General features: G+C 42.9%; 1 protein-coding gene across 1 annotated transcript; it reads right to left on the bottom strand.

Annotated features, from left to right (window-relative positions):
• Positions 1 to 46: 46 nt before the first annotated feature.
• Positions 47 to 21,112, bottom strand: LOC117354923. Its single transcript, XM_033932885.1, has 6 exons — positions 21,107 to 21,112; positions 19,845 to 19,986; positions 16,439 to 16,625; positions 10,632 to 10,653; positions 9,093 to 9,269; positions 47 to 388 (listed from the first exon to the last, which is right to left on the bottom strand). Exons 1-6 carry the CDS (start codon positions 21,110 to 21,112, stop codon positions 212 to 214), a joined length of 711 nt encoding a protein of 236 aa, XP_033788776.1. The 3' UTR covers positions 47 to 211.
• Positions 21,113 to 21,454: the final 342 nt, after the last annotated feature.

Below are 21,454 nucleotides of genomic sequence, written 5' to 3'. Positions count from 1 at the left end.
CTGGTTGAGGTGTATTGAACTAGTTGATTGTTCCAATAGGCTGGGCTGTCTCCGTTTATTGCTTTAAATAGTAGGCAGTAAAATTTGAAGGGTATTCTCGCTTGTATTGGGAGCCAATGTGAGTCGTGATATGCCTCTGTGATGTGGTTGAATTTCTTCAGTAAGTAGATCAGTCTTAGGGCTGTGTTTTGTATTATTTGTAGTTGTTTTATCATGCCCCAAGCTTTCCTGTGCGAGTCTGCAGTGCTGTGAACAGTACTGAGGCAATGGAAAGACGCCGCAGGAGACAGAAAGAATAAAACTGAGCAGGGAAAGTGACGTGGATCAATCTCATATGCAGCTCCCTTGGTGAAAGTGAAATCAAAAGCTTGCTAATAATGCCATAGACCTGTGGGGGGAAAAAACGTGAAGCACCATTTAAGGAACCCATAAAATCACGTGTGAAAGATCAAATATATGAAATGGTAAAAGTGAATGGAAAAAACATAAATGGAAAAGACAATTTGATGGGTTTAAATACACATCCATTTACAAACATGAGATCTAATAAAGCAAACATAACAGTTGGTCTAAGTATTGGCTGAAATACTTTGACGCTAAGCTGGTTAAAACTGGTTTAGCGATGATTGTTAAACACACGGTGAGTTTGTGCATCTAGCACTCGGAGTTTAGTATAAGAAATTATAGTCCTTAGATATACCATATTTTTCGCTCCATAAGACGCACTTTTTCCACCCAAAAGTGGGTGGAAAAGTCAGTGCGTCTTATGCAGTGAAGATAACTTTTTTAAACACCCCCACCCCCCCATGAAAACTTATCTCTGCTTGGTTCCTGACATAGCTTCACTACTCCAGTAGGCAAATTATTATTAGATGAGTAAATATACCTGCTCCCCCCCCCCCCCCGCTGCTCCCCGCCCACCTCCCGCCTCTGCTCCCTGCTGCTGCACCGCAACTCTAGGAAGGTAAGGGAAGGGCCAGTGTGCAGCAATTGTATGTCACCGGCCCACAAGCCTTCTCCTGATGTCCCCCGACATCCCCGATTGGCTGGCCCGGACCTTCTCTCCGACATCAGGACTGACGTCGGAGGAAGGCTTGTGGGCCGGCAACATGCAATTGTTGCACACTAGCCCTTCCCTTTCTGGAGTTGTAGTGAGCTGCGGCAGCAGCGGTCCAGGGGCAGAGGAGGAGGAATTGGTGGTGGGTAGGTAGGCTTCGGTGCCACAGGGAGGGATGAAAGCAGGCTTTGGCATGGCAGGGAGGGAGGACGAAGGACAAAGGCTAGAAGGTTTCATACTCTAAATTTAGGGTGCGTCTTATGGAGCGAAAAATACGGTAATTCTTAGATTCAGATATCAAGACATATCAAGTTGGGGTGTCTTATTGGTTATATGCAGGCAAAATTCAGTTCTTTTTCTCTGTGGAGAGCACAGTGGATGAAGCTAGTGAAAGATTAAATGAGATCATGTTGAGAATGAAGGATTGGATGGATATGAGCAGATTAAGGCTCAACATAGCAAAAACGAAAGTGATGTTGTTATCCTGAAACCCGAATCCATCTTTCAGGCTCCGATGCTCAAAAGGTTTCCGTGCCAGTAAGACTTGTTATAGCAACCTTACTGGCATGGAAACTCTCCTCCCAATGTGGGGAAAGCAAAACTCGATTCAGGATTCCTACTTCCCAATCCCTTCTTTGAACTGAAAAGACTAGTAATGATTAATATTAACTAGTAAATGGCTCACGTGAGATGCCTTCTCTTATCTCAGTGGGCCACAAAGCTGAAAGCATATACACTAACCATGATGGAATCAATAAGCTTATCTTAAATACATTCTAGTCAATATACAGTATAACCAGCATTTTTTAAAGGGTTGCCTACAGATGGCACTGTAAATTGATGGAATTATTAAGCCCATCTGAAGTAAGCAGGGAGGCCCCTTCCGAAAAGCTATCTGGCAACCACTGGAAATGTAATAAATTTCCTGTCTGTGATATTACCCTGGAATTACCTGCTTGCAGATTTCCCTTGAAGCATACAACTACTTGTAAGACTGATTTTGTTATATATGCAGTGTTCTGTCTGTGTCTGAAAGTATATATAGGACAGACCACATATGTCAAAACCACAAAAGCTGTTTCAAGCACAATAAGTTGCAGGCTCCTCTTGTACAAGCAAGAGCAAAAGTGGAAATGTCCAATCAGAATGGTGCACAAAAAGTGTCTTTCAACTCATCTGATAAATCCAAATGTCTTTATTCATCCAAAATAACTCTTTCATCCAAAGTAACTCAATGACTCGACATGATCATGTTTCGGCCACCCGGCCTGCATCAGGAGTCTATAAATTTTATACATACATTATTTAAACATGGACATATTTATTCTACATTTTACTGTTGTGTAGTAGAGCACATAGCTACAAATGCACACCACTGAGACACAACCCTCTTACTGCATGAGCAGTTCTGGATATTCACCCTAGAGACTGAAGAACCAAACCGGGTGAATCAGAAACTTGAGTGGAATAGTTTCTCCTGAAGAGACTACAGTAATGCTGAGAGCTAGTCCACAAGTGGAATAAAAGAGCTATTAATACTACCACTCATCATTTCTATGGCGCTACCAGACATACGCAGTGCTCTGTACACCAAAAACATGGATGAGACAGTTCCTGCTCAAAAGAGCTTACAATCTAGTTAGTAAAGAAATGCTTGCACTGCACGCAGGATATGACATCTTATCATAGGTCTATTTAAACACTTCAAATGCCCCGTGGCCATATTTTGAAAGGAAGCTGACACCATTTTGAAGTGGTGCAATCTTCAAGCGAGCAGTAAGTTTGGCACATGCTATTTAAACGGTTAAGGAAGAAGATAGCGGTTTGAGTTTGTCTTTTTGTTCAATGAATGCAGTGATTGTTAAGACTGGTCCCTGTAATCCCTGTAGCAGCAGTTCAATGAAATGCTGGCCTACATTGGTGGGACCGAGTCTTCAGTGAAAGTAGATAAGTTATGTTCTGTCTCTAATGACTTTTGCACTGTAATTTCTGCATTGCACAGAACTGTGTGTGAATTATTCACGTTTTTTAAAAATGCCTATGAAATAATTGTTCGTAAAGCCTCACTAAAATTTATTGCTGGAGATAGGTCTCTGAGGCTTTTCCTCCTTAATGTTTAATTTTCACTTTAGCTCTGTCCCTATGCTGTAGTACTGAGAATAATGAATGTGGGTAAATTAATAGGTCTTGTCTAGTTTGCATTTTAATGATATTGGGAGAGTTTTGTTAGTAGACAGTTCATTTATTATCTCCCCTCCTCTTTAGTTGTTATATTACATTCATAACAACACAGTTTCCCTCCAAAGGGTGTCTCCTCACATGTAGGCTAGCCAGCTCTATGGAAGATGTGAGAATATTCCAGTCAAAACTTCAGCAGACATTCTTATTGGTAGAGCCACCAAAGGTGTCTGCTAAACCTCAAAAGAGCAGAACCCTAGGTTTTCTACACATAAAAAAAACCCCCCAATAAAAAAAAGAAAATATCTTCTCCTCCATTTGATTAACCCCCCCCCCCCACAATCAATAATGCAGACCCTAAAGTGCCCTATCCCCCCCCCCCTTTTCTAAGCTGTGGTAGAGGTTTCTACCACAGCCCAGAGTGCTAAATACGCCAACACTCAAAGAATTCCTAAGAGCGTTGGAACATTTAGCGCCCCAGATCACGGTAGAAACCTCTACTATGGCTTAGTAGAAGAGGGATTTTATTAGGTCCGGAAAGAGCTGGGGTTAGTGGTGTGTCAGGCAACAAGAGGGGTTTGTCCTTGAGAAAGCCTTTGTGGCGAAACATGGTACATGTTGGACAAAAAGACCCCCTGGCTGTTGGCCTGTTGAAGAAACAAGTGGCATTTTGCTTATAAAAAATAGAAAATATTATTATTAAAAAGTGTTTAAATTTAATGAAGAAAGGACTAATGACGAGGCTGGTGTGTACGAGGGGGTGCTGAAAAGTTCTTAGCCCCACCGAGAAGAGAATGACGTGGATATGGTTCAATCAATAATCTGAAACAATGTGAAAACAAAGAATTTCATTTCGTCACTTAATAAGATAATACTCTTTTCAGCTACAGTAGCAAAATAATGCTCAGAATTTAGGAAATTGGTTAATTGGGCTGAGAACTTTTCAGCACCCCCTCGTAAATGTCTGTGCTACGAAAGCTAACTGAGCTTTGAGTGGTGCCGCTGAAGTCATAGAGCAAACATTGATAGTATCAAGTTTATTAGGATTTTATATACCGCCTATCAAGGTTATCTAAGCGGTTTTTACAATCAGGTACTCAAGCATTTTTCCCTATCTGTCCCGGTGGGCTCACAATCTATCTAACGTACCTGGAGCTATGGAGGATTAAGTGACTTGGCCAGAGTCACAAGGAGCAGCGCAGGGTTTGAACCCACAACCCCAGGGTGCTGAGGCTGTAGATCCAACCACTGCGCCACACACTCCTCCATATGTTTGATTCCTGAAGTTATTGTGGAATAGGGCTATTTTTATTAGAAACATTACAGCCAAATAAAGTGGAAAATACAAAAGTACCTCCTATAGAAGAAATTACCACTATTGAAAATAATAAAAATGAAAAGGGATCCTTAGTATAGGAGTGAAAGCCAGCAACTAGGCCAGCATCAAATCAAATCAGATTATTAATCATAGTATCTTCCAAAATATAGCAGTTAAATAAATTGTGTCCTATAAATAAAGCATAGTTACTTCCTAGTAACAGGTGATATCCAAGGACAGCAGGCAGTTATTCTCATGTATAGGTGATGTCTCTGCTGGAACCCCGAAGTGAACATTGTAAGTAAATGATGTGCTTACAACTTTAAGAGCCTCGAGTACGACACAGTGTCTGTATGACAGCCCTCCCATATCTTCCCGCAGTAAGGAAGAGTCCCAGTTCAGTTCCAAGCTAGGAAGCCAAGAAGTGGAAGTGGGAGGGTTGTAGGAATAACTGCCTGCTGTCCTCAGATAACACCTGTTACAAGAAAGTAGTGTATATACTCAAACATAAGTCGATCCGAATATAAGTCGAGACCCCCGTTCCCCCCCAAAAGGAGGAAAAATGTTTGACTCAAATATAAGACGGGGGCTTAATATTCAAATGCCACGCCCTGCCAGGATCTGCATCTAGTGTCCCCTCCCTCACACCCTCCCTTGCCAGGTTCTGCACTCAGCTCCCCTCCCTGCCAAGTTCTGCACCCAGCCCCCTTCCCTGCCCTGCAAGGCTTTGCACTCAGTCCCCTTCCCTGACAGGCTCTGCACCCTGTCTCACCTTCCTTCCCTGTATCCTCTGATCCCACCAATTTGAGCCAACCTCATCAGTGATGTCACAATGGCTTGATTGTCCTGTACTCCCCTCTGCCCTCCAACCCAGCCATCAGATTAAGACCCTAGCACATACATCATTATACACCAGCAGAGGATATAGCCAAAAATTAATAGCATAAGCTTAAATACTGAGAATAAGCCTATAACATTTCTTAATCAGGTAAGAGGATATGGGAGTAAGCAAAAGGAAAACGATTTTCCAGATATTTTGAAGCACTTTGGATTAACTATACAATTGGAGACCCAATGTCACGCTTGATGGACTATCTAAGCTAACTTGATGATTTTTTATGCTAATTTTGGAAATCTCATGTCACTTCCAGTCATGTGGCTACTTTTCCATACAAATGTATTTTGTAAGCCGCTTCCTGGCTGATACTAACAGTTACCCCCTCCCCTAGTCCCGTACCTTTTCCCTGGTTGTCCAGCGGTGTATCCCGAGCTGAATCCCTCTTGCTGATCTTGCCAGTGGCATATCCAGGCCGGCATGCAGGAGTGAGCTTTTCAGGCTCCCACCCAGCCCTGCGCTGCTCCTCTGAAAGGCTGCCGCCAGTTCTCGCGGCTCTCATGGCAGCCATTCAGGGACTGGTGCAGGGCCAGGCGGGAGCCTGAAAAGCTTGCTTCTGCGTATCAGCCTGGATGCGCTACTGGCTGCAAGATCAGTAAGAGGGATTCAGCGCGGGATACACCGCTGGACCACCAGGGAAAAGGTACTGGACTGGGGGGGGGGTGGTAACTGTTAGTATCGGCCAAGGGACAGGAATCAAAACAAAAAGAATGTGTAATAGGGGAGGGAGAGGGATGGGCCGTCAGAAAACAGCATTGAAGCGGAGCGCACAGGAGGGCGACGGCCTTCAGATCGGCAGTGGAACTAGCATCGGAAATGGGGGTAGTCTTCAAAAGGCAGCGTCGGAGGTAGGGGTACCTTCAGAAAGCTACATGGTGATGGAAGCAGCATCGGCGGTGGGGGATGCTTATTCCATACAACGCAGCTAGGACTCTTCGATCATCCTCCAATAATTTATTAACAGTTCCATCTTTGAAAATAATCGGAACCAGGAGACAGGACATGTTTTCGGTCACAGCACCTCTTCTATGGAACTCCATTCCTCAATTTATTAGAAACGAAAAAGACCTTGTCTCTTTAAAAAAATCCTTAAAAACTTATCTCTTCAAAGATGCTTTTAATCTATGATTTTCTCAACCAAAATTTCCTTTTAACTTGCTATTTTAAAGTCCTATTCCCCTTATGTTATTTTCCTTTATATGTTCCTCAACTCTTGAAAAGAAATTGTAACTTCTCCCTTTTTTTCCTTCCCTATTCGTGTATTGTCTTTTTTTAGTTTGTCTTTTATTTATTATTGTATTAGCTGTTATTTTTTAATTTGTATTGTACATTGCTTAGGAAATTAAATAGGCGATTTATCAAGAATTAATAAAACTTGAAACTTGATCTTCAGAATGCAGCATCGGCGGTGAAAGGCTACATGCAGGAAAGCAGCGGAATTCATCGGGTATTGGTGGGAGTTTAGGCATCATTGAAACAGGAGTACTGAAGCAGCGGCTACCTGTTTCACCCAAACATAAGACGAGACCCCCATTTTATGGCCATTTTTTTGGCCCAAAAATCTCATTTTATATTCGAGTATATAGTATACGGTAACTGTGTTTTATCCATGGACAAGCAGGGAGGATTATTCTCATATATGGAACTCCTTAGCTGCCAGGATCATGGGCCTGGATTCACTAACAATAGCGACTCAATCGCTGTTGGCCGATTCTCTGGCCGAGTTTCCAACAGCGATTGATTCACTATTGTTTGCATGTGAATGATTTGCACAGAGGTAAATTTGGAGGTTATAAGTGTGCTTTGTTGGTAGTGGAAGTAGGGATGTATATCAATCCCAGTTCCCCCCTGAAAAGGAGTCCCTGATACTATTACCTCACAGGTCAGGAGAGCACTCCTGTTTTGAAAATTGTGAGGGTATTCACAAGTCAAAGTTCAATATTTTAGTAGAGTTACTAAAAGTTTTTACTGTCCATGTAGAACAGACCATTAGAGGTCTGTATAGGTGGTGTTGGACTTTCTTAAGTTGACTCAATACTCCCTGGGGTATTGAGGAATTGAGAGAGAGACTTAACTTTTCAGAGCAGAGAATTCCTCTCTTCCCTGTTTGGCATGATGTTCTTTCTACCCCTATCCTCTAGATCAGAGAGAGGAAAGAGGGAAATGAGCATGGGGAAAAAAAGAAGACAACAGATCTGAGGGGGATGTGCGCTGGTAGAAAGAGCAAAGTGCTGCTCTGCTGAGTTCTACATGCATGCACAAGTTTCAGCACAAAAATTTGTATTAGCCCCCAGAGTTGCATGTACATACATCTGCACATAAGCTCGGATGCTATTCTGCGCATACATTATTTATTGATATTGCAAAAGCTTTATGTGCAGAATACATGTATGTGCAGGCAAGTTTGGGTGCTGATACCATTTTTTGTACTCTGATCTGTACACAAGACATACGTTGTTGCCATTAGCACAGATCCACGTGTGCATGCATCTGGTGTGCTCTCTCATGTTAGTGTGCATTTTTTGAAGTCAGCCTAATTACGTAGTACTGTATTTTGTTACTGCATTAGGGAGCAAGCTTTTTGCATTATGCTTGTGTTAGGAAGCTTTGCACTAAGCATTAGCACACAACTCTAACACAGGTTCACTGCGTCAGCCCGTGGGTGCAACTTTTCTTGAAGATTTCCTTGTAAATATATGGTACAGTTAGAAGAGGTAAAATATGTTTTCTTTGTGGGTTTTCATAGATAAACAATTGCACACAGGTGATAATTCTGGAATGAGATCAGTAGCTGACTGGTTATATATTTAAGGGGGAAGGACGGGAGATTGGGTTTATATGATACATTCTGTGACTGTCTGACTTGTCATTTTTCTATTCTCCTTTTGCCTAGTCCTAGGATTTTTGTAGACTTTAAGGAATATATTTGTGTTTTTTTTCTGTTTTTAAAATTCTTTCTTCCCTTCATTCTATAACCTTGTGCACACATTTATGCACCTTGGACCAAATTCTATACTGTACATGCTACTTAGAAATTGGCACCAAAATATTTGCCTAATATACCGGCGCCTACCTCCAGGACGCCTAGTGATGCCTAAGCACGCCTAGGCGCTACTAGGTGGGATTCTATAAATAGCACCTAGTGGTTGATTGACAACTGTGATGTATTCTATAATGTTAGTACCTTATTTCTATACTATGTAACTGCAAGAGGGGGGTGTAGAATGCGGGAGGGATATAGATGGGGCAGGGGAATGCCAACCTTAATAGAACAGTGGGTCCCAACCCAGGCCAGTCGGGTTTTCAGGATAGCCCTAATGAATATGCCTGAGAGAGATCTGTATATAATGGAGGTGCCAGGCATGCAAATCTGCTCCATGCATATTCATTAGGGGTATCCTGAAAACCCGATTGGCCTGATGGTCCTCCAGGACAGGGTTGGGAACCACTGTTATAGAATACTGAAAGTAACAGTAACTGCTACATTTAGGTATGAACACAGAGCTAGTGTGAGTGGTCATACCTAAAGTTACTTGCATAAATGTAAACTTACACTAGCATTCTATGATTCCAATTATCCATGTAATTGCCTTTATAAAATTCACATTTAGCACTCAAACTTTTGGTGCCTAATTTTTGGTGACCTTTGTAGAATTACTGCTGTATACGTTGATGATTGCTGAAGTTATCCGGGTCTTGCTGCATCTGAATAAGTGGAAATGACATTTAAGAATATGAGTTGCCATACTGGGACAGAACGAAGAACCATCAGCCTGTTTCCAACAGTGACCAAATTCAGGCAACAAGTGCCTAGCAAGATCCTAAAAGAGTAAAACAGATTTTATGCTGCTTTTCATAGAAATAAGTTGTGGATTTTCCTGAGTCTATCTTAATAATGGCTTATGGACTTTTAAGAAATTATCCAAACTGTTTTTAAACCCTGCTAAGCTAACTGCCTGCATCACATTCTCTGGCAATGAATTCCAGAGTTTAATTACACATTGAGTAAAGAACTATTTTCTCTGGTTTGCTTTACATTTATTACTTAGTAGCTTCATCTCATGCCCCCTAGTTCTAGTATTTTTGGCTTTCTTCACAGTATGCTGTGAGGTCTGTAGTTTGTCTTTATATATAGTGGATCCTCATACCTGATTGGCTGAGGTTTGAGCTGATTTCAGCAGGAAATTGAGGTGAGAAAGTCTGTTGGTCACAAATCTGAATTGAAACAAAGTGAAATGAAAGTTCTTTTCTGTGTACACCCCTAATATCTTATAGCTAAATTTCCAGCTAGTGGAGCAGCATCTGAGTGGTTAGAGCAGTGAGCTCTCAGCCAGGATTGTCAGGGTTCAAATCCTGCTTCTCCCTCTGATGCTTTGTAACCTTAGGCAAGTCATTTAACCATCCATTGCCTCAGGTGCAAATCTTTAGATTGTAAGCCTTCTTAGGCAGGGGAATATCTGCTGTAACTTGCCTCGAGCTTGGATTTAAAAAAGGAAGCAATTAAATCCAGGTAGCATGCACAATGTTCAGATGAAAATCCTGGCCAAATTTATAATGAGACCTTTGCTGCCAGAAAGCTTGGAGGGATTAAGAATTAGCTGATGAGTACATTGGATCTCTAAGGGAGAGGAGGGGAGAGTAAATGACATGGTTAGGCAGACTAGATAGGCCACGTGGTGTTTATCTGCCTTCATTTTTCTGTGTTTCTATATTTATGTTTTTCTTTAACTGAGCATTTGAGGAGTCTATAGAGAAAGAGCAATTCTACAAACTAGACATTAACATTTATATGCCCATCCCCTTACTTTCTTATTCCTGTTACTCTATCTTATCTATTTATATGTTCCATCTTTGCTTACAATCTATGCTGTCTATTAAAATGTTTTATTGTGTGTTGTGTTGATATTTTAATGTAATATTCTACAAGTATACTGAAAGAACCATTTACTCAATAGCCTAATGTAACATTTTAAGTACAAAATATCCTTTTTGCATATATTATATGCTCAGAAATGTGAAGTTCCCCCAGGGTGTTAGCCCTATAGGAGAACCCACAGCCCAATCACCGCATATGTGTTACTTATTAGAAAAAATTCAAAATAATAAACTGTAACTTGTGATTCAACTGAATTAACTTATCTTGTTCTTCCTGACTTTTACAAGTAGAAGGGTATGATACTTACCTGGATGTGAACCTGTTGACACCTGGAGGTGAAGAAGAGAAAAAAAATTTTGAGGACAAAGAATTATAGTTGTAATGCAAAAGATCTAGACCAGTATTCTTCAACCTTTTTACACCTATGAACCGGCGGAAATAAAAGAATTATTTTGTGGACCGGCAAACTACTAGGACTGAAATTTAAAAAAACCCTGTTTCTGCCCCGTCTCCACGAGCTCGGTCCCCACAAACCATCTGATCCCATCCGCACAAGCCTCAGTTATGATTTTATATTGAATGTATTTTATTAAAGTATAAAAAGAAACAATATTCTGCACAATTATCATTTTATACAGAGCAAGGATCCCCTTCACCTATATCCCCCTCTACTATCAAGAAAACTGAATAAGCCAAATTATTACAGAATGCTACACAGAAATATCATGGTAACAGAATACCGCAGTCACACATGACAGGAATAGTGTTAGGGGAATGCAACTAGGGCAACTGCCCCCTGGTCAGAGAGAGCCCTAAGCCAGCTGGAAGCTAAAGAAGCACTGCCTGGGCTTTGCAGTCCCCAGTTATGTCTAACACCAGCTCTAGCAGGATATATATTTCAAATCTGATATATTCTAATCACAAAATAGAAATAAAATTATTTTTTCCTACCTTTTGTTGTCTCTAGTTTCTGCTTTCATCTTCTTTTCACTCTCTTCCTTCTAGCGTCTGCCCTCTCTGTCTCTTCAATCCAGCATCTGCCTCTTCCATTCACTGTCTGTCCTCTCCCCCTTCCATATGGTATCTGTCTTCTTTCTATGCCCCCTTCCCCTTTCCATCCAGCCTGCGCCCCCTCTCTCCTTTTTACATGATTCATTCCAGCTTCACTGCTTTCTTCATTTTTATCTCTCCTACACCAGATCTAGCATCTTTGTCCCTCTCTGCTTATTTCTTTGCTGACACCATTCCCATCATCAATCTCTCTACTTTCTCATTCCTATCTCTTCCCTTCCCCTCCTCTAATCTCCCTGCCAGCTGTTTCCTTCCTTTTTTCCTTCTCCCTTCCCTCCTCCTGTCCAGCAGTAACTCTCTTCCCTTCCCTTTCCCTACTACCCTCCCAGCAGCATCTCTCCTTCTCCTTCCCTCCAGGTCCAATAGCAGCTGTCCCTTTTTTATCCCTTGTCCAGCAGCTTCCCAGCCTCCTTTCCCTCCTCCTCTCCCAGCAGCATGTCTCCTTCTCCTTCCCTTCACATCCAGTAGCAGTTGTCCCTTTTTTCCCTTGTCCAGCAGCTTCCCAGCCTCCAACAGTAGTTTTCTCCCCTCCCAGAAGCTCTCCGTACTTGCCAGCACAGCGATTCACTAAGGCAGCTTTGGGTCATTTGATGGTTCACGCCGCCTCTGAGGAAAGAGGAAGTTGTATCTTCAGAGGTGGCTGCGACTCAGCAAAAGCCCCAAGGCTGCCTTAGTGAATCGCTGCACTAGAAAGTACTGAGAGCTGCTGGGAGGGGAGAAAACCACTGCTTGAGGCTCCCCGTGATCTCACCAGCCCTGTGTGGACCGGCAGGAAATTGCAGCTCATCAATCTCACTGGCCTTGCGCGGACCATCAGGAAATTGTAGCTCGTCGATCTCGCCGGCCCTGCGTGGACTGGCAGGAATTTTCTGCGTACCGGCAGTTGAAGAACAGTGATCTAGACTATATAAGAGAATAAGAATAATGGTGTACTCATCTGTTTCTATAGTCCTTAAAGGTTATTGAGAAAGACTTGGGGCAAGCCACTGCTTGCCCTGATTCGGTAGCATGGAATGTTGCTACTCTTTGGGTTTTGGTCAGGTACTAGTGACCTGGATTGGCCACTGTGAGAACAGGCTACTGGGCTTCATGGACCTTTGGTCTGATCCAGTAAAACAACATCTTTAGCCCACAATATAGAAGAGAAGCAATCTGAGAAATATAATAGAAAAAAAAAAAAGAAATTACTTCAGATCTTAGGTGTCCAACTCTCTGCCACTAGCTGGTTAAGGTATCTGTGGGATGGTTAACTATTACATGATTTTCCCTTGTCATTATAAAATTTAGCATTTGTTTGGAATCTGTAACAAAAAAGTTTTTACCATCTAGCAGGGGTAGGCAATTCTGGTCCTTGAGAGCCACAGGCAGGTCAGGTTTTCAGGATATCCGCAATTATGAGATGGATTTGCATGCATTGCATCCTTGAGATACAAATCTATAAGTTTAAGTTTATTAGGATTTTATATACCGCCTATAAAGGCTTTCTAAGCGGTTTTACAATCAGGTACTCAAGCATTTTCCCTATCTGTCCCGGTGGGCTCACAATCTATCTAACGTACCTGGGGCTATGGAGCATATTTATTGTGGATATCATGAAAACCTGACCTGCCTGTGACTCTCGAGGACCGGAATTGCCTACCTCTGCTCTAGAGTAACAAAACATTGACAAGGAAATTTTAACAAAAATGAACCCCCCAGGCCATGAACTCTAGGTTTATACCCCAGAAATTATCTTCTTCCAGCCTGGGTTGTTCTAGATAAGTCAGGAAATATACATACTGATGATCCCAAAAATTACTGAGATATATAGTGGAAATAAAGTGTCAATACCATATTATGGTTCAATTCTAAAGTTAAAGTTACCAAAAAAGTCATTCTAGATGTAATTACTTCTAATGACGATTCCAAAAATTCTGTTACATTTAAGGATTCCTGTTGAATGGCTTCTTGGTTTTCTTCCCCTTTACCAGATGGTAGTTTGGAGAAAGATTGGTAAATTGCCTTCACTACTGGGGGAAGGTTATCTTCGGGTAGATTCAAAATCTCTCTAAAATATTTCCTCATCATCTCTATAGGAGATACTAAAGGAGATTTAGGAAAATTCAAAAATTGTAAGTTATTCTTTCTAACCTGATTTTCCAGATGTTCCATCTTCCTGTATAATATTCCCCTTTCTTTTGATTCAACAGCGGTAAACTCCTGCATTTGAGTCTCCAAATTATCTATTCTGGTAGCTTGTTGATCCTGTTGCTGAGCCAGACCATCTTTTTGTATTCCAAACTCAGATAATTTTTCAGAAAAATTGTACCTGAAGGGAATAATCCATGTGAGATAAAACTTCCCATAGAGAGTCAAGAGTGACTACTGTCAGTTTATTTAATCCCCTCTGCTCCAAAACTGAGATGGTAGATGGCAGGGGCTTCCCCCGCTGTAAATTTTCATTCACCATTACTGATCCACTCTTTTGTGGAGACGGAGATGACATTGCCAGTGTATCCCTTCTATGAGTGAATCTCCCATACACATCGTCTGTATAGGAAGATTACCCCTACATGCTGCAGAATCACCTCCGGGGTGCATGGGAGGGGAAGGCCTCGCGGGGCTCAATGATGCCGCTTCCAAACTTCCTCCTGTTGAACTTCCAGGAGCAGCCAAAGTTGCAGTATCCATCGGTGGACGGCAAACCCTGCAATCCTCCAATGTGGACTATTTCAGTCAGGGAATTTTGGCTGTCGCTGAAGGGTACAGCTTGAGCTTCACCTTTCGCATTCCTCCAGAGGCTACTTCGAGGAGAGCACTGCTCACACGTCCTCACCTTCCGACACCATTTTGGCTTCTCCCCAACACTCTTCTTCAACCTCTATTTAATAAATTTTACTATTCATTTTCTTTTTGAATCCCTTAGTTGTGTGGAGTTATTTGGGAACCTCACTAGATACCATTGTCCATCTATAGGAGGAAATATTTTTTCACTCAGAGAAGAGTTAAGCTCCGGAATGCATTGCCAGAGGTTGTGGTAAGAGCGGATAGCGTACCTGGTTTTAAGAAAGGTTTGGACAATTTCCTGGAGGAAAAGTCTATAGTCTGTTATTGAGAAAGATATGGGGGAAGCCACTGCTTGCCCTGGATCAGTAGTATGGAATGTTGCTACACCTTGGGTTTTGACCAGTTACTAGGGACCTGGATTGGCCACCGTGAAATGGGCTACTGGGCTTGATGGACCACTGGTCTGACCTAGAAAGGTTATTCTGATGTTCATCCTATTTGTATTTAATAGTAATTGCACTGCTCCACCACCAGGAGGGTCCACAAAAACTCCATTTTTTTAGTTGCACTTCAGCATGATAGCTTAATGTGGAACTTAAAGTAGGCATCAAATCGCTCATAGGTAGCGGAACACTTTTTTTTGGGGGGGGGCCAAAAGCTCCACCCTAGACACCGCCCCAGACCTGCCCAAGCTCCTTCCTAGACCTCACCTCCATAATAATAGTACTACCATGGTAATTGTAAACACCATTTTTTCCATTCATTTTTCATATACACACAATATAATTAAATTAATAATACACAATTGTAACCACAAAATTAAACTACACAAAGTACATTCTTTTTCCCCTCCCCACCACTGCACAGCATTTCTTCCTTTCTCCTCCACCCCATATGCAAATTCTTCCTCTCTCTCACTGTCCACCATCTCTCTCTCATTCCCTCCCTTGCTGCAAAGTGAGTGGGGAAAGAGAGAGAGGGAGAGAGGGATCCAGGGTGCCTCTCTCCCACCCCCTCTACTGCCATTTCCAATATTTCTCCCTCTCTTAACACCCCAGACTGTGTGCAGCATTGTTTGCTCCTGCCCACCAGCCCCATGTCCAACATTTCTGCTTCTATCACTCCTCTCCAGCTCCATGCCACATCTCTTCTTCCATTCTCTCCACCACCATGTCTTGCATTCATTTCCATGTCTCACTGTTTCCTCTACACTACATCCAACATTTCTCCCTCTTATCTCTCTCTACCTCACTCCTCTCCCATCACCATGTCCAATAATTCTCCTCTTTCTTCCTTTCCCCATGTACACCATCTCTTTCCCTCTCACTCACACCCATGCTTAACAATTCTCCTTTCTACTCCCTCCCCCACCTAAGCATCTCTTTCCCCCATCCTTCTGTATGTCCTAAGTTCATGCCCTCTCCCTCCCTGCTGTGTCCCAAGTTAGTGTTCACTCCCTCTTAGCCTGTCCCAAGTTTGTGCCCCCTCTCTCGCTTCTGTGTCCTAACATGTCCCCTCTCTCCATTCTGTGTCCCAAATTCATGCCCCCTCCCTCATTTGTCCCAAGTTCACGCTCTATTCCTTTCTTGTCTCAGTGTGTCCCTCCTTCTGTGTCCCAAATTCATGTTCCTCCCAAGAGTGTGTACCTGTGTTCTGGCTGGCTCTAAAACATCCAAGTAGGTCTTCTCCTTCTTCCTTTCAGCTGCACTTCTTTCTTCACAAAGCCACAGCCAGCAGCAGCAGAGTATGGCCAGAGGTCCTGGTTTGCTCCCAAGTATGACATCTCTCAGCTCTCCGGGTCCCCAGTCCATATCCCCTCTGCCTTTCCCTAGCCATGTCTTCTCTTCCTTCTCTTCTTTCCCCAAGTTGTTCATCTCTCACTCCCCTGAATCTCTTTCCCGTCCCCCATCTTGCCCCTCTCCACCAAATCTCTCTCTCCCTCTCCCTATTTTGCTCCTCCACATCCATTTCTCCCTTCCCTCATGTCCATCTCTCCCTCTGTCCTTCTCCAAATCCATCTCTCCCTGTCCCTCACACATCTGACATCATTCCCTCCCTTACATCTCTCCCTCCTTCCCTCATCTGAGTCCAATATCTCTCCCAGGATCCAAAACACATTTCTGCTGCACTTGCAGACTCAAAGATATCTCCTCCACTATACTGGGCTGAGCTCATCCTTCCACTACGGGCCCAAAATCACCCCTTCTTCTGCCACACCCAACGCGGCCACAAAAAGCATTTTGGACCTCAGCGACCACCATGCTGGGGTCCAGTTACCTTTCCGTCGCTATTCTGGTCCTTCCCCAGGCCTTTCTTTTCCTTTTTCTGCCCCTGACAAGTCTTTGGCGCGCTCCTGTGCCTTGCCGAGGCTTGTGGCCTAGTTCGGGCCTCCTCTGCACATGTGTGGAGAGCCGCGCATGTGCCGACGTGTTTGTCTCTGCATTCCCCAGTGGCCGACAATCAGCTGATTAGCCGCCGCGGGGAACATGTACTTGCTGCACTCTTCGGTCCTGCTTCTAAGGGCTCGCGCTGCCTTTTCCCAGTTCAGGCTGCCAGGAGAAACACGCACCAGGGATTACTTACAAAGTACAGTCAGCTGACTAAGCCCCAGCTCCTAGTCTTGCAAGAAGTGGGGTCCCCCCCCCCCGCTGGATTACCCACAGTACGGGAAATTTTGGGGGAGGCCATGGCCCCTGTAGCCATCCCCCTCCCCCGTTCCAAAGCCTATGAAATCGCTTATCCTGCAGAAAGAAAAGTTGGCACTTTAACATCCAGCACTCCACCCTTCTTTTAATGTGTTGCTTCACACTGTGCATCTTACAGCTATAAAACAAGTACAAACAAATACTCCAGACACCCAGGACACCCAGTGTATTCATTCATAGGGTTTAATGAGAACTTTCCAAATGTCATTACTGTTATAGTCATTCAGTACAAATAAACTTGAACTTCTTGGAACTCATAATAGATGTGTATTTACTTTAGGTCTGCTGTGTGACAGCAGCAACTGTGGAAAGAAACTACTGAAAATCAAACTAACCTTTGTTTTATTATGACACTTTCCTTGTCTGGGAGTGGTGACCCCCCTCCCCCCGAATTCTATTTTTTATTCTTTTTGTCCAACATTGCTTCACATATCACCTCAAATTCTGTATTATAGTACAGTGTTCTTCAACCTTTTGACACCTATGGACCTTTGGACACCTATGGAAATAAAATAATTATTTTGTGGACCGGCACTGGTCCGCGGATTGGCAATTGAAGAACACTGGGCTAAGTCATGGGCCAGACCCCACCCATCTCCACCCAATCTCTGCCTCAGACCCCGCCCCCATAATAGTACTAATTGTAACACAATTTTTTCCATTCATTTTTCATATACACACACACACACAATATAATCGTATTAACAACACATAATGGTTAACCACAAAATTAAACTACACAAAGCACACTGTATGCTTCTCAATATTCATTCCTACCAGAACACAGAGAACCCCATGCAAATACGGGACCAAAAACTAAAAGTACTAATATATACAAACAAACCCTAAGGTGCAAGACTCTGCATGCAGTACAATCCCAGAGGAAAAGAAACAAATGCATTTCTTCCTGAACAGACAGCAGATGTAAATCAATCACTAAAATAAAATCATTCCCCCTACTGTTGTTGTCTCCCTCCCTCCATGCTGTGCCTTGCCTTCTGGCCTGCCCCCCCCCCCCCCTCCAGTGTTATCTTCGGGCCGGCTCCCTCTTCCTCAGTACTGTAGTGCACAAAGCTGTGGGCAGCGGCTCCTCGCTCGTCCCATGCCTCATCTAGAAGCCTTCCCTCTGACGTTGCGATATCAGAGAGAAGGCTTCCCGTTCAGGTGTAGGACGCTCGTAGGAGCCTCTGCCCATGGCTTTGTGCACTGTAGCACTGAGGAAGAGGGTGCCGGCCCAAAGATAACGCCACATCGATCGCACTATGGACCAGTAGCTGATGAGCACTGTCTGGGGTCCGATGCATGTGCCGGCCCTGTGGACCTGCAGGAAATTTCTGTGGACTGGTGATTGAAGAAAACTGTTATAGAAGACAGTAAACAGGCTGTGAGGTCAATCACAGAAATAAGGTTAAACATTTGGGGGTCAATATTTGGTCAGCGCTATGAACGTTTTGCTGACCACCAGCAGAATTATTCCTGGCTATTCATTGCTGGGCCCCATCTGGACTTTGGCATTGGGTGTTTTTGGCTGTAGCCTTTTAGCAAATAATTAGTTAATATTCAGAACTTAACCAGCAGTCAGGTTCTAGTGTATAAAGATAGGGCTGTGATTTCTGCGGTCACATTTATGAATATCAGAGCTTAAGTGGTTAAGTGCTGAGTCAGCTCCTGGAATGCCCCCAACATAGCTGGTTTCAACTTAGGTGCTAACCAGTCATTTTCAGAGAAGCTAACTGGTTAAGTGTCACTGAAAACGACTAGAGAGTTGTGAACAAGCAATTTAGGTGGTCAGAAGCTGTTTCTGGCTGGTTAAATCATTTTTAATATTGACCATTTGTGGGTTTACTAAAATGCAGTAAAGGAATAATGTTATAACAAGATACTTGTGTGAGAATTCCAAAGAGGAATAGGTGTGCCTTTATAAAAAAAAACAAAAACAAAACAAAACCCTAGGCTCCCAGAGCCATTACCAATAGCTTGCAAAAGACTATTTATACCCATTCTACATTTATACCCATTTGGAAAATGTATAAATATGTGCATGCGTTTCTATATGTGTACCCACATATATTATAAATATACCTCTGATCTTCCCAAACTATGTCCCCAGGAGCACCTATGCCCAAATCAGGTCAAAGGAGGTGCCCTCTTTCCATGTTCTTACTTTTTAAAAAAAATAAGAGTTTGGAACTTGTATACTGCCTTTTTGTAGTTATACAACCACACTCAAAGCAGAAAGATATAGTGGTGTTAGAAAAGGTTTAAAGAAGAGTGACCAAGATGGTAAAGGGGATGGAACTTCTCTCATACGAGGAAAGACTATAACGGATGGGGCTCTTCGGCTTGGAAAAGAGATGGCTGAGGGAAGATATGATTGAAGTCTACAAAATTCTGATTGGAGTATAACGGGGACAAGTGGATCGATTTTTCATTCCATTAAAAATTACAAAGACTAGGGGACACTCGATGAAATTGCAGGAAATATTTTAAAACCAATAGGAGGAAATATTTTTTCACTCAGAGAATAGTTAAGTGCTGGAACGCATTACCAGAGGTTGTGGTAAGAATGGATAGCGTAGCAGGTTTTAAGAAAGGTTTGGACAAGTTCCTGGAGGGAAAGTCCATAGTTCATTATTGAGAAAGACATGGGGGAAGCCACTGCTTCCCTGGATTGGTAGCATGGAGTGTTGCTACTCCTTGGATTTTGGCCAGGTAGTAGGGACCTGGATTGGCTATCGTGAGAACGGACTACTAGGCTTCATGGTAGGGTTGCCAAATGGGCTCACAATCTAACTAAAGTACCTAAGAAAAGTATTTAATTAAATAGCTGAGATATATAGAATGAAGAAAAAAACCCCAAAAACCCCACCCCAATCCTGGAATCAGTTTCTTCTCAGCTGCTTTCCGTTCTCTCCATGTAACTTGGTCAAGATCATCCTGGATGATCACCTCCTCTTGCAAATGTCATCATCACTCACTGTGCCCAAGGCCAGAAATGTCTGGTAGGCCCGAGGTCTCGCAATTGGCGGCACAGTTGGGTGAGCAGCAGTCTCCGAAGTCTGTTGGCGTGGCAGCAGAAGTGGTCATACTGCCCGACTTCCCTGCATCACAGGTCTCAGCCTGATGGAAGAAAAAGAAGAGGAACTGAGAAAAGAAAAGCATCAGCCTTGCCGAGATTGCTAGCATGGGAAAGGAACACAGAGGGCAACCGCAGTGCTGAACAAGTCACAGGACAAGCTGTGATATCCAATACCTCCCTCACTCCTGCAGAAAGGTGGAAGGGGGTCCGAGGGAGGAGGCAAGCCCAAAGAAAATCGCCTATCTATGTAGGCACAAGAGAAGCGCCTTGACCTCTGGCTCATCAAACAATCCCCAAGCTTGAGATTAAAGAACTGCACAGCGAGACAGGCCTGGTTCCTGTCAACCGTCACATCCAGCCCAAGCAGCAATTGCTGAACTCCACAGACCATTGGCACTGAATAACACCAGGAATAACCACTCCACCAGAACAAAATCCAAGGCAAGACAAAATAAAACTTAAAAGATAAATAAATGACAAAAAGAACCAAATAAAACTAAAACAAACAAACAAACAAAAGCAACTGAAGGAAATATTGAAGCTGATGTCCTAATGAGATGCCATCTTGTAAACCCCCCCTCCATTAACCACCACCTTCTGGTGTCTGTCTGTCAATCATTTTCTAATCCAGTTTATCACTTTGAATCCTAACTTCAGCCTGTCAAATTTATTCAAGAGCCTCATATGAGGAACCGAGTCAAAGGCTTTGCTGAAATCTAAGTAAATTACATCTAGCATATGTCCTTGATCCAATTCTCTATTCACCCAATCAAAAAATTCAATCAGATTCATTTGGCACGATTTACCTTTAGTAAAACCATGTTGGCTCAGATCCTGTAACCCATTAGATTCCAGGAATTTCACTATCCTTTCTTTCAGCAATGCTTCCATTATTTTTTCAATAACCAAAGTGAGGCTTACTAGCCTAAAGTTTCCCACTTCACCCTTGCGACTACTTTTGTGAATACCCAGAAGCACCAAATTGCAATAGTCTAGGCATGATAACACCACACTCTGCAAGACAGTCCTAAACATAGAGGCTGACAAATATGGGTGCAAACTGCTCAACAGACTCAATTTTAAAAATACCTTTTTTACCACTGCACATACATTTCTCCTGAACGTCAGACAAGAATCTAGTAAAACCCTTCAATATTTTACCTCCATGGATATTGCAACAGTAGTGCCTAATAGGTCAATTTTATCAGGAAGAGCATATCCCAGTTTCACTGTTGAAGTGTAATTTTCTTCTTTCCATTGTTTGATTTCTAGCTTATCCTATCAAGCTTTGCTTGGTTTCTGGTTTCTTCTTCCTAGCTCTGCTGGCTTCCAGCATTTGCAGGCCTAACCCAAGGGGAAAAGGACTTTTGCAGGCAGAGGATGGCCCATCTAATCTTATCAGAGCTTCCTAGTTTTACTGCTGGTGTGCTTCTGATCTTGACTCAGGACTGCCTCATCTTCTACTGACTACACAGAAAGAATTTAGGCCTTTATCTGTTATTATCTACT

The sequence above is a fragment of the Geotrypetes seraphini genome, chromosome 2 (genome assembly GCF_902459505.1).
Source record: "Geotrypetes seraphini chromosome 2, aGeoSer1.1, whole genome shotgun sequence".
Classification (NCBI taxonomy): Eukaryota; Metazoa; Chordata; class Amphibia; order Gymnophiona; family Dermophiidae; genus Geotrypetes; species Geotrypetes seraphini.
The sequence above is the reverse complement of the archived record's forward strand: the minus strand, read 5'-3'. Positions and strand labels throughout refer to the sequence as shown.

Coding starts and splice junctions, on each gene's coding strand:
- LOC117354923 (XM_033932885.1), bottom strand. Junction 9,270..10,631: donor GTCAACAGGTTCACATCCAG/GTAAGTATCATA, acceptor TTACTCTTTTAG/GATCTTGCTAGGCACTTGTT. Junction 389..9,092: donor ACAGCAGTAATTCTACAAAG/GTCACCAAAAAT, acceptor TTCCCCCCACAG/GTCTATGGCATTATTAGCAA.